This window comes from Phascolarctos cinereus, unplaced genomic scaffold (assembly GCF_003287225.1).
Source record: "Phascolarctos cinereus isolate Bilbo 61053 unplaced genomic scaffold, phaCin_HiC Scaffold_4;HRSCAF=312, whole genome shotgun sequence".
Taxonomy (NCBI): Eukaryota; Metazoa; Chordata; class Mammalia; order Diprotodontia; family Phascolarctidae; genus Phascolarctos; species Phascolarctos cinereus.
In genome coordinates, this window is record NW_027555847.1 from 558,075,725 (window position 1) to 558,097,356 (window position 21,632).

At 43.6% G+C, this 21,632-nt stretch overlaps 1 protein-coding gene across 4 annotated transcripts in view; it reads right to left on the minus strand.

Moving 5' to 3' along the window:
• The window catches only part of JARID2 (jumonji and AT-rich interaction domain containing 2), a 334,127-nt gene that overhangs the window by 2,525 nt on the left and 309,970 nt on the right, over positions 1-21,632 (minus strand). For 3 of the 4 annotated variants that reach the window (XM_020986790.2, XM_078153580.1, XM_020986792.2), the window contains 4 exons: positions 19,994-20,176; positions 18,648-18,778; positions 17,346-17,529; positions 13,270-13,377 (listed from right to left, as the gene is read on the minus strand). In XM_020986790.2, coding sequence (XP_020842449.1) covers positions 13,270-13,377; positions 17,346-17,529; positions 18,648-18,778; positions 19,994-20,176 — 606 coding nt within the window. Of the gene's footprint in view, positions 1-398; positions 11,995-13,269; positions 13,378-17,345; positions 17,530-18,647; positions 18,779-19,993; positions 20,177-21,632 lie in introns of those variants that run through there. The other variant, XM_020986791.2, reaches the window with a different exon arrangement.

Genomic DNA, 21,632 nt, shown 5'->3' on the forward strand with positions numbered 1-21,632 from the left:
AATCCTATTCTATGAACACCTGAATGAAGGCAAAAGGACAGCCCAAAGCACCACTATGATTGATACTAACTCATTCTGGTTGGTTTGGGACTGAAATTGTGAGATATTGTAGCCAAAACCTTACATGTATTTTATGATTAGGAGTATTTCATGTAGGGGATAGGAGACAACAAAAACTTGAAAGAAGAAGTTGCTTTACTTTGGCTGTCTTTTCTTCTGTCACGTGCAAGATGAGTTTTGTAATTTTTTTTTCTAATTGGATGATGCCCATTCTTTTTCTTTGGGAGGTTATGGCAGCTGAAGGTGGACTTTATTTCCTAACCATAGGCAAAATGATGAGATTTGGAGTGACGAGGTTCTTTTACCAGCACATCACTACGCATCTGTTTAAGGAAACATTTCATATTTCAGGCTTAGGAGTCAAGACCAGCCTTCAGCTCAGTCTTCTTGACAATGGTCATTTAAAGTTAAATTAAAATAAGACAGATCTTCTTAGCTCACACAAAATAATTTTTAGTGGATAGGTAGTTTTACCAGCAACATCTAAACACCAATTCACATAATTCAAAAAGGGAAGATGGAGCATTTGCCTCCAAACAATCCTAAGTTTGGCAAGAGCTACTTCACTTAGGTTACATGCAGATGGCCTACAGAAACATTTTGCCAAACCTTACACACTTGATCAACCGTGCTCCCACTGCCTTTCGTCCCGAAGGGTAGAGGCAATGGAGTGAACCAAACTAATGCTCTCTTTCACCCACTGAGAGTAGCCACTAAGAAGCAGCTGTTTGCAGGATCCATTTAAGATTTCACATGTATCTGGCTAAAAGAGAAGAGTCAAAGGGGAATTCAATCTGATACAACAGCCAGTAAGCACTATCGACACAGATGTAGGAATAGTTAGTGAAAGTTAATTTCTAAGAGTCAAAGGCTAGCTACGAGTCAGTGGGATGGTTTCAGGATCCTTGGAATGTGGTGCCATGGTCTCTTATTTTTAACCTAAAAATGACCCTACTCTTCTTCCCTGTCACCAGATTGTCATGGGAAACAATTCCTCAGCCTCTATAACTTGAGTGCCCTAGTCAGGGTCAGCCACGTGTACAGCTGGAGTTTTCTCAGCCCTATGTCCTCTGAGCACCTGAACACCCAGGCCAGGGCAGACCTCTAGGATGCCAAGATCATTCCACCTGGAAGACTGAAGCTCCAATACTAGGGGCTGATTTTGAAGTCTTTTTGTCCTCCTAGGTATAGTGGGGACACTATAGGTATAGGTGTGATGCCATCTCTACCTCCCCTCAAGAAAAACAACAGATCCTTAACTCTAACTAGTTAATATCCAGACACTAGGCCTCTTGCTGTGGTCAAGATCATATCTGAGGGCCCAGCAAATGCTACACATGTGTGTCACCTGCTGGGTGTACCTTATCTCTGGTCAGGTCCTTGAGACCAGAACAGCAGGTATTTACCAACTCATATGAACAACAAAATCTCCCTCCTTCTCCCACTCCTCGTCTTAGGGTCTAAAGAAAAAAAAAGAGACTAATATTGTTAATGACTTCTCAGAGTCAAGACAATGAGCTACATTTCTTTGTGTCTCTATTTTCCACACTCTTCCCTTGGCCACCATGCCACAACCATCTCTACTCATTTGATGTTCAATTCGATGAGTCTTTATCACCCAGTCCACCTCCACTAGTGCATAAATTATCTCCATCCTTCCTCAGGGAATTCAGAACCTGGCCCAGAGTCTTCCCCTCTGCTCCCATGCCTACCTTTATACTAGGTTAATACACAGTATATCCGTATACCTACATACTACTACCTATATACTTTAATATACTTGTCAGTGTCTTCTCAGATACCAAGGCCTCTCAGCTCACCAATATCCTCACCTCCCATATCTTTACTCCACGTCAGCCCTCCACAGGGAAGGAAGTAGTACAGTAAATGTGGAGGACAGGGTGTTCAGGGAGGACTGGCACCTTTGGGGAGAAGGCTGCTCATCCTTCTTTGGCATCCGACCAGTCACCAAACTCTCACCTGTGGCTCTAAGAAGCTGCAGCATGAGCAGACCCTGGTAAACCACCTCGCAGATGGGCTAAAGCAGACTGAGGGTAACCAACAGGCCTCAAACCCACTGGTGAGTTAGGGGGATGTCTACCCCAAGGATACGAAGACTTCCCTCAGCAAAATGGGTGGATGAGAACAATTTGCTCCAATGGCCATGAAGGCAGACATTACCCATGATGTCATTGGTTCTTTGAAAATGAAGGACAAATGAAAAGAGTACGGTAAATGTGTATATCTTAACTCTCACCTTCCTTCAACAATTTTAGTACGTCCATGACCCTCAACTCCAAAAGTCCTCTTTTTCCAAATCTCCCTCCACCTTACTTCTTCTAAATCTATCATCTTCCCCAGGATCATCTTGTAACTTTTATCTTTCATTGCTCTTCCAGTCTATCAGCCTTCCTCTGGTCTCATGGCCTCCCTTTACAATCTTTATTCAATAATTGATAATTTAAGCTTTTTTTTTTCCTTCTCCTTACCACATTCTCCCAATCTTGCAGGGGTAGGTTGAGATGGAGGGAACAACACAAACTCTTCTAACAAATAAGAAGTCGAGCAAATCAAATGCCCATATTGGCTATGTCCAAAAAAAGTGTCCAATTTTGGATATTAATTCATCATCTCTGTCAGGAGATGGTAGCATGTATCGTAACTGGTGCTAAGGAATCATCTCTGATCATTGCATTGATCAGAGTTTATAATTCTTTCAAAATTGTTTATTTTATATAGCATCAATGTTAAGTCTTCCTGATTCTATTCCTTCTGCATCAATGCATCCAAGTGTTCCTAGGTTTCTCTGAAGTGATCCCTTCATTTTTCACAGCAATATAATATTCCATTACATTCATATGCCATGATTTGTTCAGCCATTCTCCAAATGATAGCAGAAAGGAAACAAATTTTTATTAAGCACCTGTTATATTGGGCATCATTACTTTCTAGTTGTTTGGCACCTCAAAGAACTGCTATAAATATTATTGTACATGGAGGGTGTTCTCCTCTTTCTTTGATCTCCTTGAGATATAGGCTATAGAGGCAGCTAGGTGGTGCAATGGATAGAGCACTGGCCCTGAAATCAGGAAGGCCTCAGTTCAAGTCTGGCCTCAGACACTTACTAGCTGTGTGACCCTGGACACACCACTGCCTTAAAAAAAAAAAAAAGAGAGATAGGCTATAGGACTGTATCACTGGGTAAAAGGGTATGCAGAGTTTATTAACTTTGGGGGCATAGTTCCAAATTGCTTTCTAAAATGGCTAGACCAATCCACAGCTCTTCCAATAGTGCAACAATGTGGTTTGATTTATGTCTTGCCAAAACCCAATTCTGGGTCTGTTATCTATCAACCTCCCCTCTCCTCAATCTATCTTCGTGTGTGTGTGTGTGTGTGTGTGTGTGCGCGCGCACGCTGAATGTCACTGGAGTTAGTCAGATGACCATACTGACAAAGTCCACTACAAATACATTCCTTCCCCCCTGCCTAAAACATGCCCAGTCTGCTCTATCCTTAAACACCTTCCCTTGATCCTATCAAGTTATCATCCTGTATCTTTTATTTTCCCTCCTTTCACAGCCAAATCCATAGAAAAAGTCATCTACATCTATACTCCACTTCTAACGTCCTGACTCCCTCACAATCTGGCTTCCAATTCCACTAGCTGATTGAAACCATTCCATCCAAGATCACCAGTGACCACTTATCTGATCATCCAAAGGCCTCTTTGCTGCCTTTATCCTAGCTTAAGCTCTTTTAGGCTTTTCACAACACTGGACACTATCTATTCTTCCTTACCTTGACTTTCTTGATACTATTTACCTTCTAGTCCTCTTCCTATCCATCTGACCTTTTAATCCATTTTCTGGGTCATTATTCTTTTCCAGCTCTCTAATCATGAAACAATTATTCTACAAGTCTTTGTCCAGGACACTCATTTTCATTTTTTTTTAAAAATATGATCTTTGGGAGAGCTCTTACCCCCATAAATTATCTCTATGCAAATGATTCCCCAATGTATACATATATCCAACCCTAGTTTCTCTTCTGAATTCTACTTAAATAGCCAACTACCCATTGGACCTTTCCAAGCAGATGACCTATACATATCTCAAGTGAAACAAATCCATAAGAGAACTCATTGTCTTCACCTACCCCCACAGGAAATCCACCCTTTCCCCAAAATTCTCGTCAGTTTCTAGGTCTTATCAATTTTAACTCCACAACTTGTCCTTGAGCTCACACGTCTCTCCACTCTTACCAGTACCTCCCACCTCCAGCCCTCAGCCAAATGGACAGCTTGTCTCTAATTTGTTCCACCTCGTCCCTCTCACTCTTTCCACAAATGTGTCCTCTGCTACAGTGTACCCCGCCACTGCCCCACTCCCCCTTCCCTGCAAGCTCTTAGAAGAAGGAACCCCTTCCTTCCTTTCAAGCTCAGCTCTCGTGTTCCCTCCTACCTGGAGCCTTTCCTAATTCTCCCAGTTATTAAAAGTGCTTCCTCCCTCCTCAGATTACCTTACATTTACTTATTTGTAGACATGCTGGTTTTACTGTTGTGTCTGCATGCCAAGCAAGCACTTCGTATGTTCACTGAATGGGGCAGACTGTAAAAGGGAGCTCTCATTCTGGAAAACAAATTATGAACATTCTGTACAGAAAATGGGCATAACCACAGGTACGTGTCAACTGAACATTTTTACAAGAACCCATACGCACAGCTAGAAGTATACTGTAGAATAAATCTATAAGCCCCTTTGGGAGTAAGTCATCTGCCTCTATCAATAGAGCCGTAAGTTGATATTTAGCAGACTATCAGCTCCCCAAGGATGGGGATCAGTTCTTGTTTATCTTGTCATTCCCCTCAGGGGCTAATAGTGTGCTCACTGCTCAAGAAGGAAAGGGAAAGAAGGGAGAGAAGGAATAACAACCTAACAACTAGGACAGTTAGGGGGCACAATGGATAGAGCACTGGCCTTGGAGTCAGGAGGAACTGAGTTCAAATGCGACCTCAGACACTTACTAGCTGTGTGACTCAGGGCATGTCATTTAACACTGTTTGCCTCAGTTTTCCTCATCTGTAAAATGAGCTGGAAAAGGAAATGGCAAACCACTCTAGTATCTTTGCCAAGAAAACCCCAAATGGGGTCATGGAGAGTCAGAGATGGACGTGACAAACGGACCAGGATGTGAAATAATGATTACACCTACTGCCTTACAATGATTAAGGCCCTGAACTAGAATCTGGGAGCAAAAGATGGACTTCATAAAGGAGAAACATATATTAATCTTTTACAAGAAATCTAATCTTACATAACAAAGCCAGTTGAGTATGGAGGCTAATGTGGATGAGACCAATCACTGTCACGATCTCTCCTCTCCCACTCCCTAACCCTAGAAGACTGCAGTTCAGTGGTGTTCTTCCTGTCCTAATGAAATGCCTAATCTCAGTCTGATGAAGCCCCTCATGAGTGACAGGACTCTCTAAGGAACTGCAATCGTGGTGGCTGGACCATGACAGCAACTTGTCTTTGGCAGTTACCGAGTCACGGAACAGAGGTCTTAACCTCTCAGAGACTGACCGTAACCGCTTATCTTATCCACAGACAAGAGGGAGAAGGAGCTAGGACCAAACTGCCTGTTCCGATTATGGAACATGGGAGTCATCAGCCATCATTCTTTACTTCTCAATAGTCCAAGGGCACTTTAATTCTCATTAAATCAAACGACATCCATTCCTTTCCCTCACTTTTTTAGGAATAAAACACAGATGCCTGACATGCCAGACTCCTGTTTATGGAGTTTATTCAATCTTTCTGGGGTTTTGTTACCTTATAGGCTTATAAAAATTTAATCAGTGCCAAGAGGGTGGTAAAAATCTGGGTTTACGCTTCCCAGAGCTCGCTTCAGTGTGATCCCAGGAAGACATCCATCTCTCTCAGGGTGAATCAAGAAATAGTGGGACAGTGGCTTGGATGAATATCCTTAAGTTTTATTTTTAACCACATTCTGGCATTTGTTCTTTAAGTAAAGAAAGAAAGGAGACAAAGTGGTTATTGCCTTCACTGAGCATGCTTTTAAAAAAACAAAAGAGATTCAAATAAGGCTATTTCAGGCTTTCCAATCTTATAATTTAGCCACAAGCTGAGCAATTCTGACCCATCCTATTTGGACATTCAACCCACAGCCTTTGCCAAGTACTCTTGTAGCTTACCTTCAGATCTTTTGCCATAAATGATAAACAGTTTGCCTCTGATGAGAGAAGAAAACCAATCAATGGTTTCTGAATTGAGCCTGGAAGGGTTTTGTTCTTAACTGACCTCAGTAAAAATACACTGTGGCTGAGGTGCTGTTTAAGGGACACAAAAACCCCTTTCCCTAAGTGTCACGTCCACAAAATGACCCAAGGAAGCTCATTATTGGCAGAACCACAGCATCCTGCAAGATCCCATCAGCCTCAGTCCTTTGTCCACCTCATCACCAGCCTCTGTCCCTGAGACTGGAGCCATAAAACTCCAAATCCTCCATTTAAAGACAGACCTCAGCTCAGGAAATCTCTTCTCTCACCTGGCTGCACTACTCTGAGATTTCTCTGACTTTTGCCCCATGCCCCAGGCTCAGGTACCCTGCCTGCCCCTTCATCCTCTGCCCCCTCCTGTGTACTGAGTTCTCCCATTGGATTGTAGCTCCTTGAGTGCAGAGACTTTTTCTTTTTTCTTTTTTTTTTTTAATTTGGTATTTATATCCCAAGCACTTAGCACAGAGCCTGGCACACAGTAAGCACTGAATAAATGGTTACTGACTGACTTCTCAACCATTTCCGAGTAGCAGGTACAAGAGGCAGAAGTGAAGGAGAACAAGATATCTCCTACTGGGACTCTTCCGACTTCAAAAGAACTCAGGATGTCATTAGGGCTCTTCCTGAATTTCCAGTGTTCTTACATTCAGACCCTACAATCCACTATCACAGGCCTACCTGCTATTCCTCAAATAAACATGACACTGTGTTTCTTCTGTCTCCCCTGCACCTGGAATGCTCTGAGCTTCCCTGGCCCCCTTCCTGCGTCAGCCCAAATCCCTCCGCTCTGCAGGATGTCCCCCTCCCACCCCCTCAGTCACTCCACAAAGGCAGTTGGGGGCATGATGGCTAAAGCACTAGCCTGAGAATCAGGAAGACCTAGGTTGACGCCCTGCCTCGGACACATCCTAGCTGTGACACTGGGCCATATGTGGAACATCCCTTGGCCTCAGTATCCTCATATGTAAAATGGGGATAAGAGTACCTATGCAAAGCTCTTCTGCAAAACTTAAAAAGTATTTTATAAATTTGCTAATTAATATATCATTATTATTGTTGTCACAGTTTTTTGTGTGTATATTGTTCATTCATTTCAGTACCTTCAACTCTTTTGGGGGGGGGGGTTGAGGCAATCAGGGTTAAGTGACTTGCCCAGGGTCACACAGCTAATAAGTGTCAAGTATCTAAGACTGGATTTGAACTCAGGTCCTCCTGACTCCAAGGCCAGAATTCTATCCACTGCGCCACATTCAACCCTTGTTGACCCTATTTAGGATTTTCTTGGGCAAAGATACTGGAGTGGTTTGCCATTTGCTTTTCCAGCTCATTTTACAGATGAGGAAACTGAGGCAAGTAGGGTTAAGTGTCATGTCCAGGGTCATAGAGCTGGTGTCTGAGGCTGGATTTGAACTCAGGCCTAACTCTAGGCCCAGCATTCTATCCACTGTGCCACCTAGCTGCCCCTTTGTGTATACCTAGTTATTTACATTCTCCCATTAGGATTCTTGAGTGCAGAGACAATAGACAGATGGATAGACGGATGGATATTTCAGGTTTGGCAGAAGAAGGGGAAAGAGTAGTAACTAGGTAAGAGGTCAGATCAGAGAGTTCCATTTTCCTAAACATCATCTGCTCTCACCTTGGAAGCCAGGGATGATGGCCAAGGTATACAGATCCAGTCTGGGAGTTCTCAAACTTTTTATTCTTAAAAATGAAGGACTCCTCCCTGCCTCCCCCAACCCAACTTCTGTTCACGTGGTCTCTATCTACCAATATTTAGTATACTAGCAATTAAAATGTCTTCTTATGAAAACCGTTTTGACCTTGTACATCCCCTAAGCCTCCCAGATCATCCTGTGGGAGCACTCCTAAGTGTGACCCTTCACTTTGCAGATGAGGCTCGGACTTGTCTAAAGTAACACAGTGGGGGCAGCTAGGTGGCACAGTGGACAGAGCCCTGGCCTTGGAGTCAGAAGGACCTGAGTTCAAATCCAGCCTCAGACACTTGATACTTACTAGTTGTGTGACCCTGGACAAGTCACTTAACTGCAATTGCCTCACTAAAAAGCTATATATATATGTTTATAAATAAAATTAAAAAAGTAACACAGTGGTCTTCACTCACCCAATCTGCACTGCCCATTTCAGTGTCTGACAAGTCTAGACAAACAGGACATGGATATGTTCAGGGGGAAGGGAGAGAAGGTGAGGAGGAAGATCTCTTCAATGATCATTTTCCCAACTGGGGCACCATGGCACACTTGAGCCATGTCACTAACCAGGGCATATCAGAGGGAAACATTTCTCCAACGGTGAAGTCTCTGACTTGATGAAGTGTGCGTTTCAATATCTGCTGGGTACAACAGATAAGACAGCCAAGCACTGACACACTATTGAGCACTGGGGTCAAAGGAAGAGGTCTATTCTATCGCGCTTGGCCTGTCCAGGACACACAAGGTTACGTCAATACTTCAGTTTAGAGATGAGAGACCCCTTTGGGGAGAAATCTAATTTCTAGTGTCTAGATATCATTGTTAGGAATAACTTCCCGTTAGTAAGAATTTACTAATCAGCACATTGCTGAGCTTTTCAAAAATACCAGTGTTGCCACAGAGTCCTCAATGACCAGAATATTCTTCTGCTGAATGATGAACAGCAGCAAGTAGGTATGCCAGATGTTTGTAATAAAAAATAAGACAATGAACCCACTTATCTGAGAGCATTGCCTATTTTTCATTATCGGGCTACATGGTTCCCAATCTTCTACCACATCTACCTAACAAGTACACCTTGATTTAGAATGAAGTCAGGTATTTTTTAAGATCTGAGAGGCTATTTACAAAGTACTGCATTCTTCTCCATGGGAGTCTAGAGGAAAACAAAAATTTATTAACAATAAAGTACGAACTATAGCTGCTTCATAACAGAATAGAGTGGTTTGGCTAATCAAATTTTAACAGCTGGCTTGGGCACTGCATGGTACAGAAGGGCTGGCAGTTCACATCTGAACCCTTACTTACAATCCAGTCAAAGACGACTGATGACACGAGGGTGTGAAGAGAAGTGTGAAATTTATTTCTAGATCATTTGACTCACTAGCTCCATGAGCAGTATAAGCATAGTTCACGGCCCTTTCTTTTGCAAAATACTCAGGGCCCTAAAATCAAAATAATACACGCAAGATACCAGATTTAGAACTGGGAGTGACCCCAGAGACCATATCCTCCAGCTCTGGTTTCAGGGATGAGGACATGGAGGCCCTGAGAAGTTAAGCGACTTGCTTAGAGAGTAACTCGGACAGCTCCACAGGGTGCCCAGAGAGACAGTCTCAAAGCCCAAACGCCTGGTCAAGCCCTGCCTCTCACCCACTCAGTGGGACCAGGACAACCTTGCTGCCTTGGGTAACTCTCCAGACTGACCTGCAGAGGTGCCCAACTGCCTTGGGTTGGGAGAGGGAGTATTCTCTTCTAGGAGATCTCTATACTGATGAAATCATAGGTCTGGTCCCCATCCTTGTCCCACACAGGTAGCATGTAGCAAGGGCAGAAGTGGAAGCCAAGTGATCGGATTTCAAACCCAATACCCTCTCTGCTATTTATAAAGCTTCAAGGGTAGGAATGCCACTTAAAAATGTGTGCCTATGGAAGATGGGAGCTGTGCCTCTAATAACTATTCTTCATTCTGGCAGCAACAACATCTATTTACTTAGCTTCCTGCTTGCAGGTGGAGCTGAATCCATAGCCTGGTAGGTGGTAAGAAAGGAGTAGAGAGAAAGGGACCTAACCTCTTCTCGTTTCAGCCTCTAAATCTATCACCTTCTACTTCTGCCCATCCTGTGGGTCTCAGAACAAGCCTCCTACTATTTTTGCCACGTCCTGGCCCTGGCCCACCCTCCTGCAATGAGGACTGGCAAAGCTTCGTGCTCTTCTCAAATAGATGCTCAGCCAGTTTGACAAGACATTTGCAGCGTCAGAACCCACCCACGTAGAAAATGCAACCAAATCCCTCGTAAATTAAACCCACGGCTGCCAAGAATACTGACTGAGTTATTCTAGAGATTTAGAATGGAAAGAGGCTGAACCTGCCAGTAGTTTCTCCACTGGCAATAGCAATGGGAATCATCCAAGAGTGGGCCTCCTTCTCCAAGTGAGGAAAAGGTTCTTAAGAGGGTTCAGGGTCCCAAAGGCTGAGCACTGCGGCCACAAACACACAAGGGAGGGTATGTAAGGCAAACAGTCTCAACAACTCAAGGTCAATGGGGGATACGCTGCTCACAGAGATAGCACAGAGCACTAAAATCTCCAGTCTCTTCAACCTCTTCCTCCAGGAAGAACTCCTTGATGCTGCTCACATGGAGCCAAAGGGAATGACTCTGCAAAAGCAGAGGGGGCATAAAGGTGGCAAACCTGGAAAATGCAGGTACTGGAGGAATGGCCAGGTGGCATCATCAGTGTGGTTAGTTGAGACAAGTCTTAGCATGGTCAAAAAGGCCATTACACATGGACCCAGGGTCCTTCTTGCCATGGTTTTGCCTGGCTCCCTCCCCTCAAAATGTTAGTTTCTTAGACAGACAAGCATAGTGGCCTTGAGAGCAATTTCCAGAAGTGTGTGAAAATCAGGGCAACAAAAATCATCCACTGCTACCCTCCTCTCAACTCACAACCAGATGTCTCAGTGCCTGACTTGGCCTTTTGTACAGAATACTACAAGGACAGGCTCTTTTTTTATTCCACTTGTAGAAAAGGAAAAGAATTATATAGTGGGTTGGAGACGAGAGAAAAAGGGCTGTACTTCTCACCTATGTTTCTATTAAGAATGTTTAAATGAAACTCTTACTTCCCACTGAAAACATTTAAAAAAAAAATACATCTACAGCCCCCGAGAGGCCTCACCAAAAGCCCAGGAGGTAGTTTGGGCCATAAGAGGGCTCCTGTATTTTTCCACTAATTAAGAGAAAAGGGAATGGAATTCAGTACAAGGGCTGTACTTCAAAGCTCATTCCTGAATTCTAACCAAAACCTGAACTAAAAGGGAGAAGGGGGGGGGAGTGTTTTGAGGGTGGGGGAAATATTCCAAATATTGCAACCACCATGGTTTCACATATGGTGTTTATATTTGTCTTAAATGCAAAGAATTTCTGGACAGGAAGCACCGCGATAGCTAGGCTCTAGCGCTGAAAACCCCACTTTGGTGGCTGAATTATCAAATATACAGGGACATTTGTTTCTCAGCCAGAGAAAACAGAAAACTCTTTTCACTCCCATTGCCTCATCCCCCACCCTCCCCTCTTCCAAGTCACTTGTACTCGCTGGCAACGCTGTCCACAGTCAGCCTGTTGTGAGCTCACCCGTTCCACGGTGTGCTTCCCACATGTGTGTGTCTGCCCCAGTGCAGGGATCCAAACATCTCCCCCCCCAAGACAGATCTCCGATCATCTCCCAAGAACAAGAACTTGCATGGCAGCTTGACCACCTGAAAGCCGCTGGATGCACCCGGGAAGGCTGAGCACTCTCTCTGGGCACCATGGGTCTTACATGAAGTGTCCACAAGGAAAGGCTGAGTTCAGCTGGCTGCTGAGCTGGCGGCAGTGCCTCTGCAGCTTTGGAGGACACAGTGACCACTGACAAAGCAAAACTGCAAAGGTGGAAAGTTAGCCAGGAATCCCAGAGTTGTTTCAAGCTTCTCCATGTGGAGTGTGTGCAGAATAAGCAATCTGAACTGTGCTAAAGGAAATCCAAAGCCAGTCACACAGACAACAGTTTAGTCTGACTGGGAAGGATCATTAGATGGGACATGACAGGAGTCTTTAAATAAAGGGCCGCCATACAAAAGAGGAGCAGGCTTGGTCGGTGGCTTGAAAGAATAATTATTAATGACAGGGAAAGACTTATGTCGAATATAAGGAAGAATTTTCTAATAATTAGAGCTATGCAAAAAATAGAAAGGGTGAACCCTGTGAGACAGTGAGTACCCCATCAGCAGAAGAATTCAAGCAAAGGCTGAATCACCTGTCTCTTCAGAGCTTCGAGGTCACCCAGTACATAACTCTGTCACCCTTTGCCAATGAAGTGGAGAGACCTGCCCAGCTAGTAATGGGCAGTCAGGACCAGAACCCAAACTCCTGAGCATCAGCCCTACATTCTTGTTTTTTGTACCACAGACCATCTCTGCCAGGGCCAGCGGAGAGGCCATATCAGCCGCAGAGAAAGGTAGGACTAGAGGGCCCAGAAATACACACAGCCTTAGAACTGGACAGGTCACCGAGTCCAAATCAGTCACTTTAAAATTGAGCTGAGGCCCAAAAGGGTCACAGCCATCAGAAGACCACAGATTTAGAACGGGAGGTCATCTAGCCCAACCCCATCAATTTCCAGATGAAGAGACTGAGCCCAGGGAAGGGACGTACCAAGACCAAGGTCTCAGGTAGTGAGGGGCAGAACTGAGATTTCAACTTGGGGATTCTGGTGAACAATCCCACACTTCAATGGCCACACAACACCCTACTGCACATTCCCTCCCAAACTCCTAAAGATCATCCTAGAACCCACCTGGATAGGAAATGCTTGGAATTACCATGAGTCATTATTATCACAGCCCAAAACTAGGGCCACATCGAGGCTCAACACTTAAAAAGAGAAAGTCTTCCTATGAAGTTAATAGGAGAGTATGTTGAAGTCAGTTTTCAATTAGCCTGCATTGTGATCTCTCTAGTGATATACCACTGCTCCCCAGTGACGCAACAGTAGGCTGCCGACTGTTCCTCCTGGGCATGGGTCTCATTTCCACCCCATCCACAAGCATCACGCAGATATGCAAAGGGGCCCCCAGATGGAGCAGATTCCCACACCTGCAGCCCTCCTTCTAAGGGGGCAACAGAAGCCCGCAGAACACAAGCTGCCGACTACCGACCTCGTCATAGCGGTACATCAGTTTCAGTCCCCGACAGGATTTCTGCTTCTCCACGTGGCGTAGTGCACACTCCAGGCAGAAGACGACATTTTCATTTTCTTGTACAACCTGAAAGGTAGGAGAGAACCAGATCATGTTGTGAAGAGGAGGTTAAGTGAAAGAAGGTGCTATCAGGAGACAGCTCTGAATCTAAGGGCAGTATCTGCTGGACCTGCATCCATATACCCTATGCAACCCCCATGCAATACCAATAATCCCTTTACAATTTAAAAAGTGCCTCTAATTATAATTGTACGGAGCCACCCAAGACAGTGATGATATGGGCAAGAAAGACATCATCCCCTCTTGACAGATGAGAACACAGGGTCACAGAAGGTAAGTAAACTGGTCAAGGTCAGACAATAAGGAAATGGAAGCTCTGGGGCCAGAAGCCAGGTCACTATTATCTACCAGTGACTCCTAGGAGAGAGTTCTTCCCACCACTGAGGGGGATCTTGGGATCGTGGGTCATGGACAATGTTATACTTGGAGTCAGGAAGACCTGGATTCAGAGTGCCCTCTGTCATGTTGGGGGTAGCTAGGTGGCACAGTGGATAGAGCAACAGCCCTGGATTCAGAAGGACCTGAGTTCAAATTTAGCCTCAGACACGCAACACTTACTAGCTGTGTGACCCTGGGCAAGTCACTTAACCCCCACTGCCCAAACAACAACAACAACAACAAAAAAAAACAAACCCCAGAGTGTCCTCTGTCACTTAGCTGGCTGACCCTTGCAAGTCACAACTTCTCTGAACCTCAGTTTTCCTCCTTTGTAAATGGGGGGGAGAGACCAGAAAGCCCGTACGGTCCCTATCTGCTCTAAATCTATAATCCTATCATTCATACCACACTGACTTACAATTTATTCCCTTGTCCACTCCTTCCAACCCCATTCCCAAACCATTTCCCCATCTTAGGAAGGTGCAGGATGAATGAGTGCAGAGCGTTTGTGTAACACGCAAGGAAAGAAGAATGCTAGCCCCAGACCTTCCCAAGAAGTTTAACTGCCAACTTACTGCTTGTTTTCTATCCATGCCCATCATGACAAGTATTCAGTCAACAAACTGAGTACCTACTACATGCAAGGCACTGCAGTGGGTGCCAAATCATCCTGTAAGCTGGGTTCAATTCCAAATGGAAGGCGATAATACCCAGGAGTTATTTTAAACTGGAAAAAAAAATTTCTTACACTGTCCTGGGCATCATCTCCAAAGGACTGCAATGAAGCCCACAGGTCCCTGGACATCAGCTCCTTTGATGAAATCAATGTGACTTTTATATTTTATCATTGGAGGTAATCCTCAGAAGACTGGTGACTTTTGTCTAGGAAAGCTCACATGCAAGCAGGATTTTTTTTACAAGACTGCATGCATATGTTTAAACCCCTCTCTCCTTGGCCCTGTTCTTGTTAGCATTTTAAATTAATGATTTGATATATTAAGGAAATACATATTATTTTCTAGATGAATAGGAAGATAATTAGTATTTTGAATAACAACTGGGACTTCCTAAAAGTAACAGGTTAGAAAAACGGGCCAAATCTATTAAGATAAAATTTAATATGGATGAATATAAAACCTTATACTTGGGTTCAAGAGGAAAAAGATCAATGGCATACAGAAAAACTTGTCTAAAAACAGACTACGTGAAAAACTTGTCTAAAAACAGACTATATGAAAAAACAAACAAAACAAAAACACCTGACTTCTGAGTGAGTTACATAAAGCTATAAATCATGTGTTCAAAACTATGTCATAATTATCCCAAAACAATAATGCAATCTGAGGATGTATTATAACAGAGGCATGGAGTAGGCAGAAGACCCATCACATTCCGCCCTGATTAGGATGCACCTGCAACATCACTATTAGTTTTGAGCATTACATTTCAGTACATTCAGAGGAAATCATGCCATTTAAGGACTGGTTGACAAACCTGAGGATACATAACCCTGAAAAGAAAAGGTTTAGAAAAAACACAAACCATCCTCAAAAGTTTGAAAGATGACCATGTGGACCATTTTTTATCCTTTTTTTTTTTTTGCTAGAATCAATAGACTGAAGTCTCCAAGAGGCAAAATCATGGGTAATCAAAGGCAAAAATTCCAAACAATTAGAGGTGGCCAAAGTGGTACACGCTGCTTTAGGAAGCAGTAAGTTATCTCAGACTGAGGTCTGATGAACTCCTGTGAATATTTTAGAGGGGATTATCATTCAGAAATGGATCAGCCTAAATGACCATTTATGGTTCTTGTCCAGTTCTGAGATTTGAGGAAAAAAGTTGCCAGGAACAGAAAGGGTTAGATTCTAGGTATCCCAAAAGAAATTATGCCCCTGGCAATGATTTTTAAAATAATCCATTTGTCACACTCACTCATACACATGACACATGCACATACATATTGCATGTGCAATATGGAACCACTTTGAAATCTGATTGGGAAATGTGTAACAAAATTGAAAATAATGTGAATTTATGGCTTTCCAAGTCAATAGATGGTTGGCGGCATCTGTTTCTATTTGCGTTTGATCTAAGTTTTACTCCACAAGATGAGCCATGATATGTCTTCCTACGCTAAAAAGGCTTAGATCGACTGAACCAGAAGGTTAAAGGATATACCCTCATCTACTATCTGGATATTACAAGCTCATCCCAAAGTCTCATCTGACTCTTCAAAGATACCTATTAGCCCTTTGTTAGGCCCCACTGAACATGGACTGATTAAAAATCACCAGCTCCTCCCGTTTTCCTAATGTTTCAACCAAGAAGTTCGAGAAGAAATGGGAGAATTGAGAGATGTGGAAGGCAAAGCACTTTTCCCTCATCTCTTCAAATGAAGGAATCAATTCCTTACCTAACCAGCCTAAAAAGTTAAAAGGCACAGAGAGTGATGTACTAGAAAGCTCACTGGGCTTAGAGGTACAAGCCATGGGTTCAAGTCCACTGTCTCTACTTCCTCCTTATTTGCCCTCAGAGGTCACTTACACCTTCTACATCACAATTTCCTTATCTGTACAATAGGAATGCTAAGTTTTTCAACCACCTACCCTCCCAGAGGAAAGCACCTGTTTACTTGTTGTGAAGAAAGCCCTTAGAAGCACTAGAGAAATGTGGGCTATTGTTACAAATCGAGGCAGAGATAGAATTACCAATCAGATTTGTGCAGTTGTAAGGATACTGATGAACTGGAAATGCAGGCCATTCAAGAAATGGGAGTGTAGCTGAGAAAAAAGGCTAGAGCTTAAGACACAGGCTTGGCAATCAGCTGCATGAAATGCTGGCAATACAGGACTAGCTGCTTGCTAGAGAAAGGATAGAGCATGTGCATGTGCATGCACAGATATATACACACACATAACACACACAACCCCCAAAAGCTGACTCCTTAGCAACATGAAAGAAAAAAAGAAAAGAAACCAGGATGGCAAAGAATAAGGGAACAGAGAAGGAGAAAGCCAGGCACCAAGGGAAGGAAATTTCAATAAGAGGCAGTCAGTGTCAAGTTCTACCAAGATTCAGGAGGATGAGGACAGAGAATAGACCATTATATTTACTGATTGGAAAAATGACAGAATCTCAAGAGCCAAAGGAGACTGTCATCAGGGCCAGCTTCTAAACCAACACAGAAATCCCCTATAACAATGTCCCTAATAGGCCAACATGCACCTGCTGATTGAACATTTACATGAAGGGGAGCTCACCATTTTTGTGACTGATGAAGCAAGGTCACCTGAGAGAAGGAAAATGCCACCTTTTAAGACCAAAAAGAAGTTGAATAAACTTGTTGACTGGCCACTAAGTTACTAGTAAAGTAGAAGGTAAGGTTATCTACAGTGGAAGAAATGAGAGTGATTTAAGGTGAGGAAAGGTCTAGCTCAGAGCCCCAGAAATATGCAAACTTGAGTCAATGAGAAAGGAACGAAAGGATTGGTAGTTTAAGATTCCAAACCATGAAATCAGCAGAGGACACCAGCAGCCCAGAGCTCAGCAGCCAGGGAGAAATGAAGGCTGGGGATGCCTGGGGCTGGCGTCCTCACCATGGAAAGGTAGCACAGGTGCTGACAGATCTGACACCGCCTCTCTGACGTCTCTAACTGCAGCCACTTTCGAGGCTTTTTCTTCCCATCCGTCACTGAGCTGTTGCTGTCATGGCTGCCATAGCGTGCGGACGAATGGAGGCCTGCTTCGAAAAGCTGCCTTCGTTGCCTAAGCTCTGTATCCCTGTCCAAAAATAAGAGAAAGCCACACATCCATTAGAAAGTCCTCATTCAGTCAAGTGGCCTGTCTTTTCCCCCAAGCTTTCAAAGTTAATATGATAAACCTGATTTGCTCTAACACAACATTTAATAAACACATGTACAAATAAGTTAGGGTTTTTTTTCCCTTCCTCCTTTTTAACTTCATATCAATGCTTGGATTTAACAAACTATTTGTAGATTTCATCAGCAAATGTTCGCTTGACACCTGTCCAAATCCATTGTCTACCGATCAGCACTAACCAGCTGTGTCTCCCCCTTGAGAGAGAGACAGCGATGCTACATAGTAGGGGAAAAGAGAAAAGGGTTACACAGGAAGCCAAGCAACACAGTCACATTCTCACCTGATTTATTTAACTTTAATGTCTGCCCTTTGGATTTGCTCAGCCTTAACTGTGCAACTCCAAAGGGAGCCCCTTATTCCACTGTGGCATAAGAAAGCTGAGTCAGATCACCAGGAGTTGGTATGAGCACAAACCGTGCAGGGTGTGTTAATGTCAGGACAAGTGGCCCAGCATTTTGCAGACACAGGCATAACCATGAGGTCTGTTCACCTTCCCTAGGATTTTTTCACTTTCTACTACACACAGTGCTGACCCCTTGATGCCATGCATCTCTTTCCCCTTTTGAAATATCCATCATAAACAAGAGTGCCAAAGCCTAGTGGTGCCAAGGGGTTAAGGGCCAACATTCCATTCATTCCTTCATAGAGGATTAACATCTTGGGTGCTATCAGGAAATTCTGACTCCTACCGCCAAAAAGAAAAAGGAAAGAGGAAAAAAAGAGTTCCATCACAGTAAAAATCTATCATCACCTTGGGAACAAACCCCCAAGGCCAACCTTGGTGTTCCAATGGTGTCCTGATGGTATCAGGAGTCAGGGATTTCACACATGAAGGAATCTTGGCTTCTGGCACACTCTAGGTGGGGTTGGTGCCCTCATACAGCTGTGCTGCAGGAAGGCTGGCCCCACAGCAGCTCACATGCTTCGGATCAACTGGCACGTCACTCATCGCCCTCTAGCCCCTGCACCACTCTAAGGGACTCCAGAGGCAAAGGAGAAGACCCTCCCGGCGAGGTTACCTGAGCTCATCCAGAAGGGCGGAGATGGTACTGAGGGTGGGACCATTTTCCTTTTTTGCTTCTGCTGTTGCAATCTGGTAGAGTAACTTCTCCATTGAGAATGGCTTGGCTATGTGGCGACGCTTCATCTCCTAAAAGAAACAATTGGGTAAATATGGGTCTGTATCAGTTTATATGGTGTGATTTTTGGAGTTGCAGGGTGGTGTTTTTGGTTTTTTTTTTGTTTTTTGATTTTTTAAAGGAAAAGGGTACTTTAAATATGGCAGGAAAGATTTAGGGATAATGGGACTTTTTATTTAAAGTGAATTGGCAGAAATACAAACTAGAAGTGCAATTGGGGTTAATGTAAAGAATTAAAAAGGGATAGATTTAATTTTTCAAATGAACATTTCCAGTGGGAAAGAATATGACCTAGAATTAATAGACCTATGCTTTAGTTTTGTAAAACCACATCACTGCAGAAGCCTACTACTACTGCTCTAAAATACTAAAATATCAAACACGAAAAGGCTTTCCCACAGATTGTTCCCTGAGGATCAATCAGTCCATCAATATTTATTAAGCACCTGCTATGCACCAGGCACTATGCTAAGTGCTGGAGATACAAAATAGGCAAAACACAGTTCCTGCCCTCAAGGAGCTCACAATCAAATGGGGAAGACAAGAAGCACACAAATAAACACAAAGCAAGCTACATACAGGATAAACAGGACATGTTTAACAGCAGGAAGGCACTGGAATTAAGAGGGGTTAGGAAAGGCTTCCTGTAAAAGATGGGGTTCTAGTTGGGACTTAAAGGAAGCCAGGAAGGCCACTCTGCAGAGCAGAGAATAGAGAGTGCTTCTAGCCAGAGAGAATGCCTGCAGCAGATCGATGGAATGTCTTACTAGTGGAACACCCAGAGGCCAGTGTCCCCGGATCAAAAGAGTACGTGTCAGGGAGTAGGGTGTAAGAAGGATGGCAAGGCAAGAGGGGTCTGGCTTATAAAGAGCTTTCAATGCCAAAGACAGCATTTTGTATTTATCTTAAGAGATGATTTGAGAGGCTGCAACATAATCATTATAACACTGTGGTCTCTTCAAACTACATGGTGCTTAAGTTATACCAAGAATTCAGCCTTAAACCAAGAGAAGCCAGGGTTCTAGAACCCAAAGAATCTTGTTTTCTTCTTCTTTTTTTTAAATGCGCAAAAGAATCTTCTTTTGGGAGAATGGTTAGTTTGAAGTCTTCCATAGTATTTGAGGGGATATTGACCTGCATATAAATACACATACGGAGGGGAAGAAAAACGAGAGGAACAGATAAGAGAATCTGGTCGTGAGTCCATTTTAAGCGTCACTCTGTACCTTGGCCGTTTCAAAACCCATACTTGTCCACTGGGTGGTAGCAAAGTGCACAGTTTCAGAAACACTGTAGCCACAGCACACTTTGGACACAAAGGAGCCTGGAAAACAGACGACGAACTGGCCGCTTTGCTGTACAGTACGGTGCACCTTGATCCCCTCTTTGCACAGCACCTCTGGGGAGATCTAGGGAGAAGCAAAGAGGAAAGCAGTGAAGATTTCTTCAAGAAGGAAGGGAGAGAGGGAGGGAGGAAAAAAATGAGAGAAGGCATGTAACTCCCTGAAACAAAGTTATTCTCACCAGGCTGGGCTAACAAAGCAAACACTGGTGGCCAGTCTGAGTGAATCTTCTGGGACGCTTCTTTAAAATGCTAATGATGACTTTCAACCTCTGACAGGGAGAGGAAAACCAAGGTGGCTCAGGAGTGAAATCTACTTCCCAGGAGGTCTTTAAAAATGGATACCTATCATATCTCCTTAGGGGGTAGTGTGGAGAGCAGCCCTTGCCTCTGCCTAGAGGAGAGAGAATGGAGAAGACCTGTAGTCCTCCAAAGGCCTCAGTGGGTTACAGTTTAGAGAGAAAATTTTGGTTTCTTATTTTAAGAAAACAAATTTTCTCAAAATGCCAGTAAGGTTTTACTGCTACAGGCTTAAGGATGGCAACAAATATCAATCAATCAACATTTACTAAGCAGCTACTATGTGCCAGACACTGTGCAAAGCACTGGGGATACAAAAAGACCTGCCCTCAAGGAGCTTACAACCTAAAAGAGGAAGACAACATACCAACAAATATATACAAAGCAAGCTATCGGAGCATAAATAGGAAATAATTAACAAAGCGAAGGTACCAGAATGAAGACTACTTCCATTCTACCTGTTAAAGTCTGTACTGTTTGCAAGTTTATGCGTTTAATTCAGTTCACCAAAACAAATATAAAGGGATATCAAAATCTGACTTTCCTTGGACCCTGATTCTCCAAAATCCCACTCACATCCCATGCTGCCCCTCCATAATTCTGCTCTGTCTGGGGATCCAAAGATTTCCTCATGTATCTATTCCACCCAAAGATCTCTCGGACAACACTGGCTCGCGGCCTGGAGAGGTGACGCACCAGTTCCCTCACTATGTGTTTTTCCTCACACTAGGTGTGTGACAAAAAAAAAAGTTCTGTACCAGGGCATGAATGAACCTGGCTGGCCAAGTGGCCTTCTTGCACAGGAGGCAGTAGCTTTAGAGAACAAGGTAGGGTTCTCTTCAGTATTCCCCATCTTAGGAAAGTTCCCCCTCTGAAATCAGGAAGAATGGAAATAAGTTTAGGAAGCAAGACTTGCAACAGAAGTTATCAGGAAAAGTAGTAAAAACTCATCATCATCCCCTACTGCTTTCTGGAAATGGGTTAAAAGGGAAAATCATCAGTCCCCTGGCATCTTCCTCTATGCCCCCAACCCAGCATTATTCACTGATGTACTACCTAACACCTACAGCACAAGTACCTGGGTATGACAGAGAGGAGAACAGAAGAGAAAGGCAGATGGGAGTAAAATGCAGTTAATGAAGCTGGTCAGAAAACTCAACCCTAAACAGCCTTACAGAGAACGACCAGGTACTTTAACTGCCAAGGTTTACAAAATAAGAGAA